Source organism: Meriones unguiculatus, chromosome 6 (assembly GCF_030254825.1).
Source record: "Meriones unguiculatus strain TT.TT164.6M chromosome 6, Bangor_MerUng_6.1, whole genome shotgun sequence".
Lineage (NCBI taxonomy): Eukaryota > Metazoa > Chordata > Mammalia > Rodentia > Muridae > Meriones > Meriones unguiculatus.
This window is the reverse complement of record NC_083354.1, coordinates 24,326,207-24,347,613: the sequence shown is the minus strand read 5'-3', so window position 1 is coordinate 24,347,613 and position 21,407 is coordinate 24,326,207. Positions and strand designations below refer to the sequence as shown.

The 21,407-nt window shown below is 51.6% G+C and overlaps 1 protein-coding gene and 1 long non-coding RNA gene across 3 annotated transcripts in view; one reads left to right on the top strand and one right to left on the bottom strand.

Moving 5' to 3' along the window:
• Smad6 (SMAD family member 6) overlaps positions 1 to 3,079 on the bottom strand; it is a 73,406-nt gene extending 70,327 nt beyond the window's left edge. Inside the window, exons 1-2 of the mRNA XM_021654219.2 lie at positions 2,617 to 3,079; positions 1,207 to 2,531 (exon numbers count right to left, since the gene is read on the bottom strand). Coding sequence (XP_021509894.1) covers positions 1,207 to 2,020 — 814 coding nt within the window. The 5' untranslated portion in view covers positions 2,021 to 2,531; positions 2,617 to 3,079. The remainder of the gene's footprint in view (positions 1 to 1,206; positions 2,532 to 2,616) is intronic.
• Positions 3,080 to 4,147: 1,068 nt separating this feature from the next.
• The window catches only part of LOC132654609 (uncharacterized), a 75,299-nt gene continuing 58,039 nt past the window's right edge, over positions 4,148 to 21,407 (top strand). For both annotated transcript variants that reach the window (XR_009592256.1, XR_009592255.1), the window contains exons 1-3: positions 4,148 to 4,400; positions 4,979 to 5,103; positions 14,248 to 14,349. This is a non-coding gene — a long non-coding RNA (uncharacterized LOC132654609). The remainder of the gene's footprint in view (positions 4,401 to 4,978; positions 5,104 to 14,247; positions 14,350 to 21,407) is intronic.

Here is a 21,407-nt window from a genome sequence, read left to right as displayed (position 1 = left end):
ATAGAGTAATGCTAAACAAACTTGTTAACACTATGTCTTGGTGAAAAAAAATTCACTCGGGCCTCATGGAAGAGTGTAGTGGGCCCCCATCATCCATCTCCCACTAGGAAAAAATTATGAGTGGAAGCAATACAACCACAAATAGAATCCTCCCCCGAGACAGAGATAGCAGACAGTTTCTCCAGGGGAAGCTGGCAGTTAGCCTCCAGGCAAAGAAAGCCCCGTGTGGGCACAGGCCAGCGACTAGCCTGAGCCTGGAGGGACCAAGAGGGAAGCACATCGGGAACCATAATAATTCGAGGGAAACTTTCTTTCTCTTCACACCGCTAGGCCCTCATCTGTACACAGGGAAGAAGTCAAGCTGAGAAAGGAGAGCTGAGAGCTGACCAGACAGGTAGCCTGTGCTTACCTGTTCCATTCTGTCCTGCAAAGCCCCCAGTGCCTGGAATAATGTATTCACCTACACCATCGTGTGTGTGTGTGTGTGTGTGTGTGTGTGTGTACACGCTCTGGCCTGTCAGGGGCCTTCATCTGTCCTCACCTCTACATCACCTGAGCCTGCCTAGGTAAGCAAGGCTGAGGTAGGGTGTGTGCAAAAGATCCCAGGAGAACAAAGGGGCCAGTTCTCGGGGTAACAAAAGAGCTAGCAGCCTGTGACGCCCAGATGCCTCAGGTCCCTCAGAGGTAAACTGAAGGCCAGAATGAAGAGCCCCGATGGCAGAGGAGCCCGGTATTCCACCCCGAAGGATGCTGGAAACAGGAGGGACTGCTCTGTAGAATCAGGGCTCAAACCACAGAAAGGAACAAGTGGAACATTTTGCAAACTCTTGCCTACAGACAGTTTCACAGCCATAGCTACCCGGGTGCAGAAGAGCACAGCAGGGGTGAAGGGATGTGCATGCAAATGCTAGAAGCTGGGTACCAACTGAGGGGAATCCCCAAAGGAGAGGCGGCACCCACTCCCCTGGCCTCTCCACGGCTTGCTATCCCACAAAGCTGCAACCTACTTTAAGTCCCGGAGGCTGCACACTGAAAGCCGGGACGTGCCCCCTTCGAAATCCGGTGGCGCCACAAAATGAAGCTGCAGACACCTCCCCCCTCAGCTTCGCCTCAGCCCCCCGCAGATCCCCGGTGCCGAGGAGAGGTGGCCGCAGGAGGGGACCAGAAAGTCGGGGCGGAGGTCGAGGGGACCCCGCGCGCGCTCACCTGGCCCGCAGAGCCGGCTGAAGTGGTAGGGGTTGCAGCACACCGTGGGTCCGTCGGCGGCGGCGGCGAAGCTGTGGCAGCCGCACAGGGGCTTGAGCTCCACCGCGTGCTGCAGGTCTGGCCAGCGGAAGAGGCGGCCGAGCAGCAGCTGCGGCGGCGCGGGCTGGCCGCCGAGGCGGAGGTCGGCGCGCGGCACCAGCACGCAGCCGCCCGGCACGCCGCCGCGGGACTCCACCGCCTCCAGCAGCGTGTCGAGCGACCGCTCCTTGAGCCGCTTGAGCAGCGAGTACGTGACCGTCTTGAGCTCCTGCTCCAGGAGCAGCAGCCGGGAGCGGGCTTCGCGACCCCGGGGCCCGCCGCCCTCCTCGGGCTCCGGGGCCCGCCGCGCTGGGGGCTCGCCGGGGTCCCGCGGCGCGCCCGCGGCGTCCCGCTCGGAGAAGAGACAGCAGGTCACCGTCTCGCAGTCGCTCTCGGGCAGCCGGCCCGGGCCTCCGGGCTCCGCCGCATCCAGCGGGGGGCCCCCGGCCCCCGACTCCGGCGCCGGCCTCGGGGGGCCGCCCGCGCGCCGCCGCCGGCCCGCGCTCGGGGCGCCTCGCGGTCCCACCGCGTCCCGGGGCCGCCGCGGGACTACCGAGCGGACCTCCGAGCGGCCGCAGCCTCCGCCCTCTCGTGCCCGCGGGGCAGGCTCAGCTCGGGTGCCCAGGCTCCCATCCTCGTCGCCGCCGCCGCCTCCGCCGCCGCCTTCCTCCCGATCGGGGACCACACGACTTCGCCAAAGTCGCCGCACCAGCCCCGAGCGTTTAGACCTGAACATACGATATCCTTTGGCGCCTGGGGTGGAGGGAGGGGGGGCGGTCTCCGGTTACCGGGGGTCCGTTCCCTCAGCGAGGCGCCGGCTGCGCGGGCCGCAGCCCCACATGAAGCTCCGCCGCGGGGCGCCGTGCAGAGCGCGCACAGCCTGTCGTCGAAGGGGCACCGCAGGGCTGCAACATGGGGGAGCTCGCGCCGGGCCGGGCCGGGCACACGCGCGCGCAGGGTCGGGGTCCGCGCGGGACCGGCGGGCTACATGGACCGCGGCGGGCCCAGGCTGCTCAGCTCCAGCGGCTCGGGGGCCTGAGGGGAGCCGCGGGCGACGCGAGGCCAGCGACACCCTGCATGGGCCGGCGAGCCTTCAAAAGTTGCGCGGCTGGTACGCGAGCACAAAGCGCCTGCGTCGTACCCCCAAAGGCGCCCGCACCGCTCTGCCTTCAAAAGTCAAGCGCTAACGCTACATGGGCTCTCTCTGCAGGGTCCGAGACTCGGGCTTGCGGATAGCTCCCAGATCCCTGCAATAAAATACAAAATAAAAATAAAAGCAAAGCAAGGAAAAGATCCCCAAACAAAACCCAAAGTGCTTGGATTTGCACGCACGAAGAGCAAGTCCGTCTCAGGTCCCGGGAGCTCGGTGCATTTGCGGCAGGTCTCTCCTGAACGCGGTGTCAACACAAGAGTGGAAGCCGAAAAAAAAAAAAAAATCCCAAAGAGCTGCTGGGAATCCTTAATTAAAAATGCAGTCCACCGAGGCAGAGGTCGCAGCCCGCCCCACGCTGCGCTGGGTCGCTCCGGGCGCCGCGGCCGCCGAGGTCGCCCCCTCCCCCCTCCACCGAAGTGCCTCCCGGTGGCCCCGCGGTCCCCGCGAGGTTTGGCTAGGCAGCGCCCGGCGGCTCTTTCTCTGGGCTTGGCTCCCTCGCTCGCTCCCCCGATCGGCGCTCTCTCTCTTTTTTGTTCTCCTCAAACGCACACTGAGGGCCCCCGGAGGAGCGCCGCGGAGTCATTGGCTGCCTCCCATCATATGCCAGTCTAGACACTTTGGCGGCTCCGCGGCGCTGATTGTTGCGCAAACAAGGTTTCAAGTTTCTTAACTCTTAAAGGAGAACACGTCCCATCGCTGAGCCCGAGGCTCCGAGGGGGCTGGTTTCTGGGGCGGGCCGAACCCGAACCCCCGCCCCTCGCCCGCCCCGGCACCCCCGCCCCGAGGCTGACAGAGCCTGAGACTCACTCTCTAGCTCACGTCGCGCCTTGGGCACGGATACGAGCCACCATGCACAAGCGCGAACAAACACACACCCTGCTACCCAGGCTCTGCCTGGTGAACCCACCGCGACCCGGACTCCAAGGCGGCCTTCTGCCTCTCTCTGGCTTGTGCACAAACTTGCAAACTCTCATTGCACTCAGAGTCGCTCCAAACCCCCGGCCTCAGCGCGGGCTAATAAAAATGGGCGTGTGCGTGCGCCTTCCTGCCCCGCGTCTCCGGGGAATTAGGAGGCGGCGGAGAAGTTGGGGTAGCGGGATCTTCCGTGATCTACCGACGTACCCCCTGCCCAGAACCGGGGGTCGCTCTGCCTGGGCTACACCAGGGGGCGTGGGCCGCCTCGGTCAGGGGAGGTGCAGTGTAGCCCGAGCTGGGGAGTGGGGCAGAGGCAGGAGTACTCTCGGGTGGCTCCTCTCTGTCGCCGCGGCTCTCCCGCCAGGCTGTCTGACGTCCTGGGCCCCCTCAAGGCCAGGCGCGTCCTTTTCCTTTCGTGGATTTACTTACTGCCCCTTCGAGGGGTATGTGGATGGAGGGGCGCGCTCTCCCCAGCCGTGTTTCACTATGAAAACGGAGCAAACTGGGACCAGATTGGGGGGCCCGGCACGGGAAGGGTTAAGGCCGCTCCTGCCCTGGAGCCGGCGCGGCGGGGTACCTCCTCGGGCGTGCTTGCTAGTCCGAGGGTGGCAAAAGTTCAAGCTTGTAAAGTCGGGATTGGTCCCGCTCAGAGAGGAAAAAAGGCTTGGTTCCCCCTCCCCCTCCCGGGCGTGGCGCCGATTGGCCCAGCAGCAGGGCCGGCTCCGCCCTCCCCTGGCGCGCCGCGGCCCCACCCCCGGCGCAGCGCCACGCCCCCTTCCGGGCGAGCGTGGGGCCCCGAGCTCAATGAAAGGAATTCCGCTACTCTCATTGGCCTGGGGCTGGACGCCGCTCCCCCGCGGGAGGCGGGGTGCGGAGGATGGGGCGCAGACTTGGGATCCCCACCACCACCACTCGGGACACCGGTGCTCTGGGCTGCTGTCGTGAGGGCGATGTGCAAGCCTAGGGACTAGGTCTCCGCGTGCGCTGGGGGAAGGGCCGTGTGTGCAGCAAAGAGCCAGAACCCTTTCCTAGGCCTTACCTGACTCAGGTACCGATTGTAACACCCACCCCTTACTATTTTGGCCAAGGTGAAATAGGAATAGTGGTCTTGGCCTCAGTTCCTTTGAACACGCTGGGATTGGTGATGCCCGTCTCACAGAATGAAGATTCTGGGAATTAGTGCTTACTAGTAAGTGTACACATTGAGAACGGGCAAGCAGCACCCATGCAAACTTGTTTTCTAGCCTCTGTCTCGCCCGGGAAGAAGTTGATGATCCTAAAACACAAGGAGCCCTTGTGCACGCCCATTAGCTGCAGCGCTTGGGAGGTGGAGAGAGGAGGATCAGGAGTTCAAGGCTATCCTGGGCTACACATTGAACTGGAAGCCAGCCTAGGGCTGCATAAGACCCTGTCTCCAAAAGTTCCCCCCCCAAAAAAAAATACATACAAAGGGAGCCAATTATGTTTTCTTTTATGAAGATAAAGACTGTTTCCTTGCCTCTGGATTTCAATAATAAGAGCAGACGCTTTGGTTTCTTTACCATGATAGAAGTGGTGTCAAGCCTAAATAGTGTGTATTCACCCAAGTCTCACACCCTAATCAGTTTTTATTTTCTCTGTGTACAGATGAGGAAACTGAGGTACAGAAACTTGCGCATTTAATTTGCCATTGAAACCTATTGGGAGCGCTAAGACACCAAAACCAGAAAGTCCTACACCAGCTGTGCTCCGACCCCCAACAGCTAGAAGAGGTGAGTACCCTTGTGTTTTCACAACATACATTTCAGGGGAGTGCTTTCCAAAATGTGATGTAGGTACTGCCTCTATGAGACCTACCTAGTCAGCATTTGGTAGAAGGAGGACACAATCCCCATTATAACTCCCTGGGGATGAGGGTGGCTGATAACCAGCAATTGTAGAATACTAAGGCACAAGGTGGTAGAGGAATTTTAATTCAGAACATGGCTACTCTGGGAAGAGATCACATCCAAGACCTTCTAGGTCTGTGTGATCTGACTGGAATACAGACACATCTTTAATCCCAGGAAACAGATGCAAGCAGGTCTCTGAGCTCCAGGCCATCCTGGTGCAGAGAAAGGTCCAGGCCCAGGCCTTTAATCCCAGCGCTCAGAAGACAGAAGCATGCAGATCTCTGAGTTCCAGTTAATGCTGTCCAGGCAGTTCGGCTGAGTCAGTGAGTTCAGAGGCAGTGCAGTGGGGTTGAGTTTGTGGCAGTTCAGTTCATGGAATTCAGAGGCAGTTTTTACCAGGAGAGTTTTACAGAGTGACGTTGAAGAGAGAGCATGCTAGGCACAGGTGAAGACAGAACAAGCCAGAGAATGAGAAGGAGCCAGAAGATTAGAACAGTTAGTGCTAATTGCTACAGTTAGAAGCCAAACAGAACAATTCAGTCAGAAGTGAGAGAATACAGTTTTGAAACAGTCAGCGCGGAGAGGAGTTTGAGCCAGAACAGCTGAGTTAAAACAGCCATGCAGAGTTCAGAAAGAGCTGGAAAGGATGAGCCTATTCACTGGTAAGACTCAGGCTGAAAACATGGTAGGCCTAGATTAGACTGTGCGAAGGCTAGAAACTTCCCGCACTAGGCCTAGGTTAGCATACCGAGACTATAAGCATCTGAGAAGACAATTAAAGAGATGGAGAAAAGTTACTTTGCCAGGTAGTGTTGGTGGTGGCACACACCTTTAATCCCAGTGCTCAGAAGGCAGAGGCAGGCGGATCTCTGTAAGTCCAAGGCCAGCCTGGTCTACAAAGCGAGTCCTGCACAGCCAAGGCTACATAGAGAAACCCTGTCTCTAAAAACAGAAACAGAAACTTACTTTTACACAGAGCTTTGGACACACAATAGCCTGCACAAGATTGTCATTACTGGCAGGGGTGGGACTTGAACCCAGGCAGTTTGGCTTAGAAAGAAGTATGAGTGCCATGGGAAGCAAGACTCCCGGAAGAGGGTTCCCTGTCTGTAGACAGTCTGCACGGCGCCCCTCGTGGCAGGGATTGATAGTTACAGAAGTGTTCCCCATCCTAGCCCTAACCGAGCACATCAGTTGCAGCTCTATCCCCTCTGCCCCTTACTCCTAGTACAAGCGTCTCTTCCTGCAGAGCCCCTGGCGTGTACCAGGAGAGACTAAAGCAGGCCTTTGAGAAGCCTGCTACCTTAAGCTAGAGGCTGGAGAGATGGCTTGTCGCTGAAGTATTTGCCCTGATAACCTGATCTGGATGCCAGGCCCAGCGATGCTGATCTGCAACCCCAGAACTGGGGAGATGGGGGCAGAGAGAAGCAGATCCCTGGAGCTGTCTGACCAGCCAGCCTGGCTAAATGATGAGCTCTAGGTTCAGAGAGAGAGAGAGCCCCCCCATCTCAAATAAATAAATAAACACGTGGAGAGTGACCAAGCAGACAACCATAAACCTCACACATGTACACACCCGCAAACATATACCATAAATACATATTAAATAAAGGAATAAAGAAGAGGGTTGCAAATCTATGCAAAATTTAGCCTCTTTGTTCTTGCTCACTGGGAGAGGGGTGGGGCAGGATGGGATGTAGCCTAGGAAGGATGGCCCCTGCACGACAGCAAGAGCCGGCTGGGGCCCCTAAGTGGGGATTGTGCACTGTAAAGTGGGAATAGGAATCATACTAGGGACAGCTGCCAACACTACATGACATAGAAGCCTTAGAATCAGGCCTCCGTGCTAAAGGACTGCTTCTCCTTCCCAGACCCCTCTGACTTAGCGCTTGGCACACCCTGTAGCCACTAGAGGGTGTGTGCAGTGGTGCCCAGCTGTGCAGGCCTGTGGAGCAACAGCTCTGACCTCCACCCTATGAGACTGCTAAGCTTGGGTTCCCTGGGATGAAGGGAAAAGAGAGGGGGAGAGGAAGGCAGGATCCCAGTTGCCCATTCACAGGAAATCGCCAGGAAGAACTGAGCTGCCTGCTCCATTCTTCCTCGCTCCCCTGGAAGTGCTCCACCTGCAATGGCACAGCACCACACTCTCCCTCTGAAACACAGGCCTGCAAGGGCAGAGATGGGGAACCAGTCAGGCTAGGCCACACACAGCAGCGTGATCAGAATAAGGCTGCTGGCCACCCTCCTGTCTGAGACAGTGCCTTCTTGCCTTCTTCTCCTGGCCCCAGGACACTCAGCATCTGCAGGGTGGCTGAGTTAAAATTCCCACTTCCTCAGCCAAACCTCCTTGGCACCCTCTTCTCCAACCCTCCTGGCGACACAGGGAAGGTTTCCTTCTTTCTCACTAGACTTTTTTTTTTTTTTTTTAATCAGAGGTTGGGCTATTTGTTTCTGCTCATACAGCCAGCAGGTGGCAGAGCTGAGACCAGGTGAGTAGTAAACATCTCCTTAGCACCTGGTTCTACAAAAAAAAAAAAAAAAAAAAAAAAAAAAGGTGGTGTTTTGCCCCTTGGGAAGTTTCCACACTACATGGTAAGGAATGAGGCATGAGACAGCAGAAATCACCGGAGCTAGAGCTTGCTTCTGGGTGCGGGAAGGAGCACAATTCACAAATAAGTCATACAGGAAGCCTGGCCACGTCCTTCCACGACCAAATGGATTGACAAGAGGACTCATAACCCACAGCAGACAGATGCAAATGCCCAAGTCCTGCCTGCCAACTCTATGGAGAACCATTATACACTCAGTATTACAGGCCAACCATAGAGCCAGCTGGCTAAGCGGTATTCTCTGTGCCTTCGGATGGCAAACCTGTTTGGCCAACATGACCCCAAGTGGAAGAGTTGGGGTGCGCTTGAGAGGGATAGCCCTTCTGAAACCCTGATGCTTTCCTGGGAGGGGCAGGAGAGGGTGTGGCGTGGCCACATGCTCTAATGGGGTTCTGAGTTCACTGGTATTTACTGAGTGCCTGCTGGGTGCTCTCAGACCTGGGGAGCCAGCAGGCCAAGCCCAGTAATCCCAGAGCTCAAGGAATCTGGTGGGAAGGAGACAGACCAAAACAAAAGGAGCAGGTGACATACCAAGGCCAAAGCAAAACCAGGAAGGGGAAGCCAGGGCGTGGTGGCACACTCCTTCAACCCCAGCACTCTAGAGGCAGAGGCAGGTGGATCTCTGTGCGTTCAAGGCCAGCCCGGTCCACAAAGTGAGTCCAGGACAGCCAGGGATACACAGAGAAATGCTGGCTCAAAAAAACCAACCAACCAAAGAGGAAAGATGGACGTTGAGAGAGAGGAGGTATGTCAGGGGAGGCTTCCCTGGGAAGTTGACACTGGAGTGAAGGGATGAGGTTCTATTCTGTGGCATAACTGGATTGAGATCTTGGTGGTGACATTGAAGTCATAGTGGTGGTTGGGGCAGGGGGCTTTCTGTCACACTGCCTGCTTGCAAAAAGCTACAGGGGCCCTGGGGCAGGACCATGCCTGGGATGCATGCGTATAGAACATTCCAGGGCTTCCCAGAGGTGAAGAAGTCAGAGAAATCCTGGGGGCAGATGTGGGCTCATGCAGGCCATTGCTGGGTTTTTGGCTTGTGTTCTGAGTCAGTCGGAAGCCACTGAAGGTTCTGAGCACGGGAGAGGCAGAGCCTGCTTTCTAGGTTACAGCATTGGTTTGCAGTGTTGGGGATCAAACGCTGGGCTCTGGGCATGCTAGGCTGGCTTTCGGTTGTAATAGCCCTCCCTGACTGTATGTAGAGAATAGCCTGCTGACCAGGTAAGAACAGGAGCTGGTAGGAGGCCTTGCAGGTAGCTAAGAGAGTCAGAGGTGGCCTGGACCAGGGTGGGAGCAGGGGAGGAAGGGGAGCATCAGGAAAGCTAAGAAACACGTATCCAGCATCCACTGTCATGTTTAAGAGTGTATAGCAACATCTGAAGAGGAAGCTCATGTTATTTGGCATTTATTTATGTTTTGAGAGAGTCTCATGTAACGTAGGCTGGCCTCTAACTTGATGTATAGTCAAGGGTGACTTTGAACTTCTGATTCTCCACCCTTAACTTTTTTTTTTTTTTTTTTTTCTGAGACAGCCTTGGCTATCCTGGACTGTCTCCTCCCTTACCTCTTAACTGCTGGGTGTACCAGTGTGCACCACTGTGCTGTTTGTTTATGAAATGTTGGAGATAGAGATATTATTTACAACAGGTGGTGCTGGTTCAAGCCTATAATCCCAGCACTCAGGAGGCAGAGGCAGGTGGATCTCTGTGAGTTCAAGGGCAGCCTGGTCTACAGAGTGAGTCCAGGACAGCCAAAGCTATATGCAGAGAAACCCTGTCTCAAAAAACCAAAAGACAAAAAGATACTTAAATCCATTGATTGCCTGCACATATGTCTGTGTATCGTGTATGTACCTGGTACCCTAAAGGCCAGCAGAAAAGGTATCAGATCTCCTGGAACTGGAGTTTCAGATGGTTGTAGGCTGCCATCTGGGTGCTGGGGTCGAGCACAGGTGCTCTGCAGGAGGAGCAAACAATGGCTCTCAACAAACATGACACTTTCAAATGAAGACCTACTTTGACTTGTGTAGCAGGGAAGTCTGTTTACCTGTGTATCACCGCAGATGACCCAGGGGTCACCAGTGGATACGAGACACCCAGCACGTTGGTTTAATCAATTTCTAACTTCACCCTCTTTGGTTTTGTTTCACTTGTTTGTTTTTCACGATTGTCTCTCGGAAAGGATGATTCCTCCTGGTTGTGTCTCTAAATGAGGGGGACGTTCCCAGAGCCCTCCTGAGCTAGTTGCTGGTATTATTCTGGCCATCTGAGGTCACGCACACGGAGGACAGCCTCAGGCACGATAGACTAATATTTCAGAGCCTGGACCACAGGTCCAGCTGACCTCGACCGGAATCCCATTCCACTAGATGACTGGCCTCAGTCCTCCTGAGTCCCCCCCACCTCCTCCTTTATTTTATTTTTTTTTATGGGGGCGATTACTTTGTAATGGGTTGATAGTTACAATGGTGGAGGTTGAATCTAGGGCCTCATGCTTCTGAGGGGAAGATACCACAGCTGATCTACCTCCCAGGTGTTTCTTTAGCACTGTGTAAATCTCTTTTCTTTTCCTTCGTTTCTTTTCTCCTCCTCCTCCTCCTCCTCCTCCTCCTCCTCCTCCTCCTCCTCCTCCTCCTCCTCCTCCTCCTTCTTTTTTCCTCCCTGAGAAAGGGTCTTGCTACAAAGCCCAGATTGGCCTGGAACTCAGTATATAGCCGAGGTTATCATAAACCTTGCAGTCCTCCTGCCTCCACCTCCCCAGTACTGGGGTTATAGGCTTGTGTTACCACTTCTAGTTCATAAAAAATCTAGTGTTAAATGGTTGTGACATTAGAAGGCTGTTTGGAAGATCAAAGTTCAGTGTCTAGAGGCTATAGAGGGCTCGGTCTGAAAACAGGCTTACCTTGCAAGCAAGCATGGTGACCAAAATGCAAACTAAAAAAGCCAGGTCTGGCAGTTGGATAGATGGTTCAGTGCTCAAAAGTGATTGCTGTTCTTCCAGAGGACCTGAGTTCAGGCGATCACAACCACTTGGAACTCCAACTCCCGGGGATCCAGTGTCTGTGACTGCCTCAGAAGCCTGCATTCATGTGCATATAACCATAAGACATAAATGCATATACATAATTAGAATTAATAAAAATTTAAAACACAGGTATAGTGGTGCATGCTTGTAATGCTAGCAATGGGGAGGCAGAGACAGGTGGAGCCCTAGGATGCTCTGGCCAGCCAGCCTAGCTTTAACTGGCAAGTTCCAGGCCAGTGAGTGATCCTGCACAAAAAAAAAAAAAAAACAAAAACAAAAACCTGATAATACCTGAGGAAGGACATTCAAACACTCAAGGTTGAACTCTGGCTTCAGCATACATGGACACACATTTACATGCACACACATGCACACAGATAAACAGTGTCTGACAAGGAATAAGGGCTTGGTGAACCATATTAGTGAAGTGAGAACGGAGCCAGTCATTACCAAGAGGGACCACTAAATTAGTAGCAATGCTGAAAGCTCGTAATCTCTGGGGCAGGCCATCTCTCACTGGTGATTGTAGGAGTTTTGAGTCAGACAGGTCAGGGCTCACAGAGGGATTCATGGAGGGACTCATGGAAGGACTACCTGCTTAACAAGCTGATACGTGACCTTCAGAACCGCTAGGACCCTCTCCCAGGCCACAGAGGGAAGTACAGTTAGAGTGTGGCTGCTCTGCGCCTAGGGTAGTCCCAGGACAGGACAGTGCCCATGCCCCTGGGGAGGCTGGGATGTCTGCTGTCTAGAGGATCCCAGCACCTGCAGGCAGGTGAGGTTAAGGGGTTTTTCCTGGACAGGTGACCTGACTCATAGGTGTTAGGGAAATACTTTTTCTTCCTTTAAAGCAGCGTGTCTCATGGAGCCCAAGCCGGCCTTGAACTTGTTGTATAACCAAGAATTAACTTGGATTCCCGAGCCTCCTGCCTCCACCTGTATCTGGATTACAGGAGTGCACCATGGCAGATTTATAAGGTGCCAGAAATCAAACCCAGGACTTCGCACCAGCCAAGCACTCTACCAACTGAGCCAGATCCCCAGCACCAGGAAATGTATTTTTTAATTTAATTCTTATTTTATGTGCATTAGTGTAAAGGTGTCGGATCCCTTTAGAATTGGCATTACAGACAGTTGTGAGCTGCCAGGTGGGTGCTGAGAATCGAACCTGAGTCCTTTGGAAAAGCAGACAGTGCTCTTAACTGAGCCAGCTCTCCAGCCCCAGGAAATGTATTTTTAAATGATATATTTTCCTTTAATATATACAAATGTTATATAAATATATAAACAAATAAATATATATTTAAATTTTATTTGCTTGAAATTTACATAATGATTATTGTTTCACTCTCTATTCTCCTCCCTCAGTTCCCTCCTCTATGATATACATTTATTTACAACATATTCCATTTTGAATATTAAAACTAATCCAGATATACCAGGGAGTAGGATGAAAACATCCATGAATATTTGGTCAGAGATGAGAGACCACTCAAGACTGTCTTACTCCCTGTGAATGCTGCCTTCGGGCCAGACCCCAGAGCGGGACCCTCAGTCTCCCAGCCTTCAGAGAAACACAGAAATCCTTATGTGAGAAAGTATCCAAGGATGGCTCCTTCGTGCATGGCTGATTTCAAGAGCACATTTCCACTGAGCACAGGCTAGACTATCTGAAGACGTGCACAACCAGGCATGGTCGATCACTCCTCCACACCATGGACAGAGAACCTCCTTCCTGCCTGACCAGGCTGCTGGCTGGAGACCCCTTCAGTCAGTCCCCGGAGCTTGAAGGGTGGCCTCCTAGCTGCCATGCCCTCAGAGGGCTTACCTGCCTCTCTCCTCTTCTGTGAGTCCTGACATCAGAGAGATCCCCACATGCTCTCTAACGGCCCAGGCTTTGCCGTGGGGACCGTCAGCCTTTCCCTCTGAACCCCCAACTTCCCTTCTCTACAGGACCCTGCCATTGGTGTGCCCCTCTTCCCGAGGACTGGAGATAACTTGCCACATCCCTAGCCTGGCACCCTGGGAACAGTAGAGAAATGTTGGGGGGAGGGAGGCAGATTGGAATTTCTGATAGATTTAGCCAAATTGGCCTCCGCTCTGCAGCAAGGCCTATGCCTGTCAGTTCTCACTGAAGCCTAAGCGCACGCCACACACATGCACTTGCGGGGGCGGGTATGTGTGCTACTCTTGGGAAGTGGAAAGTTTCATCCATAAACATTATTTTATAATAAAAGACAGTGCATAAGGACAACCTCAGCTGAGGCTGCAGCATTGGCTCAGCAGTTAAGAGCACTGGCTGCTCTTGTAGAGGTCCGAGGCTCCGCTTTCCAGCACTTACACGGTGACTCAAACTATCTGTAACTTCAATCCCAGGGAACCAGATGCCTTCTCAGACTTCAGCAGACACAGTAAAAAAACACTCACACACTAAAAAGGCAATGATAAGTATTTTTCAGTCTGGCAGTGGTGGCACGTCTTTAATCCCAGCACTCGGGAGGTAGAGGCAGGCAGATCTCTGTGAGTTTGAGGCTAGCCTGGTCTACAAAGTGAGTCCAGGACAGCCAGGACTACCCAGAGAAACCCTGTCTTGAAAAACAAGCAAAAAAAAAAAAAAAAACAGAGCGATGTTCACTCTGCAGCTGTTGAACAAGAAGGAGGCGCTCTGAACATAAAAGGTCAAGGTAGGAAGCAAATGAAAAAGTGGTTTTTTTGGAGTGATGGCGGCAGGGATGAGTGATTAAAGCTACATTTTTCTTGTTTTGTTTTCGAGACAGTGTCTTTCTATTCTATATCTCTGGCTGCACTGGTCTTGCTGTATAGGTCAAGCTGTTTTGAACTCAAGTGCTGGGATCAAAGGTGTGAGCCACAGCACGGGCCTCTGCTGCCCCAGACTCCAGTTTAAATTCCAGCACTCACATGGCAGCTCACAATCCTCAGTGACTGCACTTCCAAGGATCCGTTGCCATCTTCTGACCTCCGCAGGCACTGCACGAACATAGTACACAGATGTACTGACAGACAAAATATCCACACCCAGAAAATATAAAGTAAAACAGATCTTTTGTTCTTGTTGTTGTTGTCAAGACAGAGTTTCTCTGTTTAACCCTGGCTATCCTGGAACCCACTCTGTAGACCAGGCTAGCCTCTGCCTCCTGAGTGCTGGGATTAAAAGCATGTGTCAACACTGCCTTTATAAATCTGTAAAGATGTTTAAAAAAAAAAAAGAAAGAAAGAAAAGAAAATTAAGGGTTGGCCGTGTGGACATTATGCTACAGATCTAGTCCCTCTGTACTAGGGACTGACTGCATCTCTACCTTTGAGCAGCGTATCTAGCCCCACTATGCTATGCTTCACGTTCTTTTTTATTTTTTGTTTCATTTTGGAACAGGGTTTAATATGGTCCAGTCTGGCCATTAGCTCACTGTGCAGCTGAGGGTGCTTTTCTCCTTGTCTCCGCATCCTGGGTGCAGGTCCGTGTCCAAGACTACAGGTATGTACCACTACCTGGCTGACCTCAGTTAAAAAAAATTATGTTTACAGATACACAGACTGTCTTTGAAAAGATGTAAAATAAAGCCAGGCCTTGGTAGTAACTGCCTATCATGAGACAGGAGGATTGCTGTGACTTCCAGGCTACCCTGTGGTAGCTTCCGTGGGAGACCTGGTAAAGATGCATGCATGCCTCTAGAAGAAGACACCGGTAGATAAAAGCTGGACCCGCTCTTCAACACAGAGCCATTCAGTGTTTTGCTCAGTTGCTTGTTTTGTTTGTTTGTTTGGCTGGTTGGTTGGTTGGTTGGTTGGTTGGTTCAGCCTGGTTGTATTGTGTTGTTGTATTTTGAGACAGAGTCTCATTGTGTAGCCCAGGCTGGTCTCAAAATTTCCATCCTCCTGCTTCAGCCTCCCAAGTTCTAGGATTACAGGCAGTGTCCTCCACCACTCCCAGCTTTTTTATTTTTATTTTAATTTTTAGCTCTAATTAATTAATTTTGTGGGGCATGTGTGCCCTGGAGCCAGTGTGGAGGTCAGAATACAGCTTGCAGGATTTGGTTCTCTCCTTCTCCTGTGTGTATCCCAAGGATCAAACTTAGAACACGAAGCTTGGTGGCAAGTGCCTTTCCTTAAAGCCACCTGACAGTAAATCACTAATACTTGCACCTGTCACAAAATCTAGACATCTTTATTCAGTACCAAAGCCACAGCCCACTCTCTGTCTCCCAGGCCTGGCCTGCAGTCCCAGGTGGACACCTGCCAGTCCCTCCTGAGTGTTCCATCAGAGGATGGATCCTTGGAGACAGTGAAACCAAACACTCAGGAATGACAAATTTGTCATCCGAATTGTAAACGTTGGTTGCAGAAAGGAAGAGAATCAACAGAAGAATTGTTTATTAAAGGATTCTGATCTCTGAAACAGTCCATTGACCTGCAGAGCAGGACATGACTCAAGTGACAAATGAAATGAGGAGACCAAGCGGAGACAGAGGTGAGAGCTGACGACGGTGGGACAGCACATCCTGTCTGGCCTGGCTTGGGACTTCCTGTGCGTACGTCTTCCAGCCAGGCCAGGGCTGGCTTCGTGCCTTTGTTTGCTCCAGAGCCTGCGGTGCAGAAGGCCATCAGAAACACTCACTCCCTGCCCTCATTCCCTCTGGCATGAGCCACATGCAGGGAAGGGGCAGAGAACAGAGTCACCAGCATCCTCTAAGGCCTAGTGCTGTACATAGGTGACATTATGACCCCTGCAGACCCTGACACTTCCATCTTTCCACACTTCTGTAAAGAATTTAAAACATATTTGACAAATAGATAGACATAGGAACCATGTTCCCCAGGCTAGATTTGTTGGTATCTATGTCTTTTTTATCATGATATCGACCCAGTGGCCCTGGCGCTAGCCTGATGAGTCCTGGTCCTCCAGCTCTGGCCTCTGGAGTAACTGGGATTACAGTGCTGTGTGCCTATAAGATGCTGGCCCTACCTTATAGGATTCCAAGGATTCAGCCCAGGTCCTCTGGTACTCTAGACTGGCATTCTAGCCATCAAGGCACACCCCTAACCCTAGTTTCTTTTTTATTTTAAGCAAAAGTAAAATACATCGTAAAGGATCATGAGCTCCAGGCACTGCATACACAGTGCCTAATGGGTAAGTAGGGCCTGGCCTGGCTCGTATTTACTAACCAGTAATTGCTTCTTAAGAACAGCTGAGTTCTGGGAAAACCACCTTGGCTTTGCCTCCCTGAAGATCCAGGCTGGATTCTAGCCCAAGCACTTAACCTACTGGGCCACAGTCAGGAAACCACTAAGGCTACAGAGTTCGGTAACCCCGGATAACGTGCGCCTGGCTGGTCAGAGTTGTCTCCACAAAAGAACAGATAGGTCCTATCGGGATAGGTCCACAAGTCTAGATCTCCTGTGAGAAAAAGGCAAAGGGCAGAAGTGGGAGGCCCAGGAAAGAAAACATTTGCCTCACTCTGCCCAGGCTCTGGGCCTTGCCTATGTATCCCAGTCAACTGCATGTTTTAAAAACCGTTGGCCCAGTCATCACCTAGACTGACTTCAGGAGTACTGGGACTTCAGGTAGGAGCTGCCATGCCTGGTTAAGGAGTACCAAGCAGATTCTCTGCCAGCCGAGCTATATCCTCATCCCTTAGTGTGGTTGGCCTTTGTCTGGGCTTTTCATAGTACCCCTGGGAATTCTAATACATGGCACAGTTACTTTTCTGTTGCCGTAATCGATCACATGACCAAGGCAACTTAGTTGGAAGTTTGTTTGGACTTACAGCTGCACGGGAGTGAGTCTGCCCTGCTGGACAGGCATGGTAGGCAGCGTGGCCCTGGGAACAGAAGGCTGAAGGCTAGCATCTTAAACCACAAGCACAAAGAACAGCAGGCAAATTGGAAGGAAGCAGAGCTTTGTTTTACTCTCAAAGCCACCTGCGGTGACACGCTTCCTTCAGCAAGGCTGCAGCACCTAAACCTTCCCAAACAGCTCCACCAACAGAGGCCAAGTGTTCAAATGCCATGGGGGCTATGGGGAACACTTCTCATCCAAACCAACATGCAGGCTAAGCGCCCCACCCACACCCGCACATTACAAAGTCCTTGCTATAGCTGGAAGGAGAACACTAGGGTAGGGGCCTCTCACCTGGGCAAGCTCTGAGACCATCAGGCCTCTCAGTGCTGCCAGAGGCAGGGCAGAGCTGGCGTCCCTTGCCTGAGCCCTTCTGAAGGCTTGTGTTTACCACACTATCCTTTCCAAAAACATTTTTGAGATTACAATATAATTACATTTATCTCTTCCCTTTCTTCCCTCCAAGTGCTCCCACATACCCGCCCCTCAAATATCCTTCAACTTCATGGTCTTTGTCACTAATTGTTATTGTGTGCATATATGTATATGTCCATTTCAGCACATCCATTGGTGTTACACTTATTCAGCTTGCACTTGGGCAGTCATGTTGGTGCGATCCTTTGGGTATAGCCTCTGACATTACTAGGAGACACAATCTCACAGCAAACTTACACATTCTCACACCCTGATCCTCTGGTTCCTGTAAGAACCACTCCTTCTTTCCACTCCTTCTTCTGCAAAATTCCCTGAGCCTGAAGTGTGGGAGTGTTCTGTAGATGTATCTGTTAGGATGAGGCTCCATAGCTCTGCAGTTTGGTTAGCTGTGGTTGTTTTCTGTGTTTGTTTTTGTTTTGGTTTTGTTTTGTTTTGTTTTTTTGTTTTTTGTTTTTGAAGTGGTCTCTGTCTGTTGCAAAGAGAAGTTTCCTTGATGAGGGGTAAAGACTACTCTTATCTTTGGGTTGAAGGATGAATGTTTACAGTCTGTTGTTAGGGGTTATGCTTGTTTAGTAAATTATGACTTCACTAACACTGAGAAGTTAGGTAGGTTTGTAGTGCCAGACTTGGGGGGCCCTAAGTTTATAGAGCTGTTGGTTACTACCAAGATGTTGGTGTCGCTGCCTCACCCTTAGGGCTGTCAGGCCATGCTGGTCGTGAATGTGCTCATCTGTGCATACAGGTGTTTGCCTGCGTGTATATCTGTACACCACATGCATGTCTTGTTCCCTCAGAGGCTAGAGAAGGATGTCAGATCCCTGGAGACTGCAGTAACAGACAGCTGTAAGCTACCGTGTGGGTGCTGAGAACTGAACCTTGGTCCTCTGGAAGAGCTGCCACTGCTCTTAAGCACTAAACCATCTCTCTAGCTTTCCCAACCCTTGTATTCTTTTTCCTGAAGACTGACTCTTTCAGGCAGGGGATATAGTTCAATTGGTGGAGTACCTACCTAGCATGCACGAAGCCATGAGTTCAGTTCTCCAGCACCAAATAAACAGGGTGGCACACCCCTGTAATCCTAGTTTTCAAGAGATGGAAGTTCAAGGCCACCCTAGGCTGCATAGCAAGTTCAAAGCCAACCTGGGGTATATGAGAGCCAGTTGGAAAGAAGGAAGCAAGGGAAGGAACCAAGGGAAGGAAGGAAGGAAGGAAGGAAGGAAGGGAGGGAGGGAGGGAGGGAGGGAGGGAGGGAGGGAGGGAAGAAGGGAGGGAGGGAAGAAGGGAGGGAGGGAAGAAGGGAGGGAGGGAAGGAAGAAGGAAAGGCGAGAGGGAGGGAAGGAGGGAGGGAGGGAGAGAGAGAAGAACGAAAGAAGGGAAGGAGGAAAAGAGGGAAGGAGAAAGGGAGGGAGGGAGGGAGGAAGGGAGAGAGGGAGAGCCCTGGATCTACCCTGGGTGTCACAGTCAGCACAGAGCCATCTTGTTGGACCCCAGGATAGAGGGGATAGGGAACACTCTGCATAACTGGAAAGCTAATTTGAGGGACTCAAATTAGGCTTGGTTTTATCCCCTCACACAGCTGAAGTCCTGGGTACAGTCATCCTTCAGAGTGCAGAGCCTTCTCAGACCTGCTGAGTCTGCTCTGCCTGGGTTATTCCCAGCCTGTGCCTTTCACATACACCCCCACGAGATCCTTGAGCTCACTGACCCCACGTTTTTTTCTTGCATTTTTTGAGACAGGGTCTTGCTTTGTAGCTAAGGCTTGTCTTGAACTTTTACTCTTTCTGCCTCTACTGCCCAAGTGTTGGGATGACAAAAATGTGCCTCCATGGCCAGCTCATAATAGCATTCCTGAGTTAAGGGAAGACTGTGTTCTCTATCTCACCTCTTAGTCTGGAAGGAATTCCATAGCATACATGTAAACAAAACAAACAAAAAACAAAGCAAAACCAAAGTTTTCCCTTACTTTACCTAACTGACGGCAACTAAAAACAGAAGGACATTCATGGGGCACAGATCTGGAGCTGCAGGAAGGGTAAATCAGGGAGGGTGCCTGCAGGGCTTCTTTCAGCTGGAAGCAGGAGAGAGAAGAGCGAGGTCTAGGGTAGAGGTAGTTGGAGGCCTTGTGGGGAAGTTGCTGTAGCCACAGCAGTGGGGAAGATGATACGCCACAACACAAGCTTGGTTCTTAGGCTCCGCTAGTCCACTGCCTCACCTCTCCCAGAAGCAGAGTGTCCTCAGAGCTCCATAGCCCCTGTGGTCAGCAAAGGTAGCCCACGAAAACTGCCAGCTCGCCTCCAAGTACATTGAGGTCATTCTCCCCAACAAGACGGTACTGTTCGGAGCTCCAGTGCTGGGCAGGAAAAACAGAGTTCAATTGTTCCTGTCATAATGGGTATATAATTTATAATAATGTTGGCTATTAAGGGATTTTTCATAATTAACTGGCAGTAGTGTGCTATTTCACTGTGGTTTTGCCTGTCATAATGATCTTGAACTCTGCAAGGCGGTTTTGAACTTGTTCAAATTAAGCCCTGAATACAAAGAAGGGCAAGATCCTTCCAAATAAGGGGAAGTGGGGTAGGATGACCCCAGCTGGCCTCCTCCCAGAAATAGGGCTAGGCTGTGCATAGCCAGCCAGGCTGAGGCTGCTGACTTCCTGGGAGAAAGGTATTTAGAAGGCTCAGGCTAGGCCGTGTGGTGAGCTCTTAAGGCAGCTGCTGTGCACCCCTAGGCAAGATGGCTTTTCCAACACACCTTGAGTGTATATCACACAGCACTTCACAGAAATAGGCTTGCAGGGCTGGAGAGATGCCTCATTGGTTAAGAGCACTGGCTGCTCTTCCAGAGGTCCTGAGTTCAATTCCAAGAAACCACATGGTGGCTCATGACCAGCTATAATAGGATCTGATGCCCTTTTCTGTCATACAAACATACATGCAGGCAGAACACAGAACACTCATATGTATAAATAAATGAATCTCTTAAAAAAAAGTTGACTTTGCATGGGAAGTCATTCAATAGGAAAGAAAGAGAAAGAAAGAAAGAAAGAAAGAAAGAAAGAAAGAAAGAAAGAAAGAGGAAGGAAGGAAGGAAGGAAGGAAGGAAGGAAGGAAGGAAGGAAGGAAGGAAGGAATAGGCTTGAGTTTAAAGGAAATCTCTGTGTGTGCACACATATGAATATGTGTGCAGATGCACATGCCGTGTGTGGCAATCAGAGGTTGACACAGAGTGCCTTCCTCAGTCGCTCTCCATCTTTGTTTTTTAGTCAGGGTCTCTCACTAACCTGGAGCTCCCAACTTGAGCTAGGCTGGCTATTGCATTCCAGGGATCTTCCTGTCTCCATCTCCCTGGCCCTGGGTCACTGCACGTGGGCTTTTTGTGCTTTTCCATGGGTGCTGAGGCTAGAACTCAGGTCCTTATGCTTGCACAGCAAGAACCTTACCAACTGAGCCATCTCCCCATTTTTTCTTGAAATGTGAATTTCTCACTAAATCTCTTAATCTTTTTCATAAATATGTCAGAGTAGGAACTATTTCTTTCTCGTTCTAGAGAACAAAATCTAAGGGCTGGCAAGATGGCTCAGTGGTTAAGAGCATTTGCTGCTCTTGCAGAGGATCCAGGTTTTGTTCCCAGCACCTGCGTGGTGCTTTTCAACCGTCTGGAACTCCAGGAGATACAACGCTGACTCTCTCCCCATAACCTCTGCAGGTACTGCACATATGTAGTACACTGGTGCCCACAGAGGTCAGAAGACGGTCTCCTGGGCCTGGAGTAAAGATGTTTGTGAACTGCCGTGTTGGTGCAGAGAAGCAAACCCCAGCCTTCGGCCAGAGCAGCAAGTGCTCTAAACATAGAACCATCTAGTCTTAAATAAATACATAGTTTTAGCCAGGTATGGTGGTGTACACCTTTAATCCCAGCACTCAGTTCAAGGCCAGCCTGGTCTACAAAGTACGTTCAAGACAGCCAAGGCTGCGCAGAGAAACCCTGTCTCACAAAACAAAAAACAAAACAAAAAGAAAGAAAGAAAAAAAGAAAAACAAACAAACAACCGTGGCCTTCTGACCAAGTCTGCCTGGTGCATATGGCAGCTTCAGTACACTCTGTGGTGGTTTGAATGAGAATGGGCTCCATAAGCTCATATATTTGAATGCTTAGTCTCCAGGGAGTGGAACTGTTTGAGAAGGATTGGGAGGTGTGGCCTTGTTGGAGAAAGTATGTTGCTGGGAGTCTGCTTTGAGATTTCAAATGCTCAAACCAGT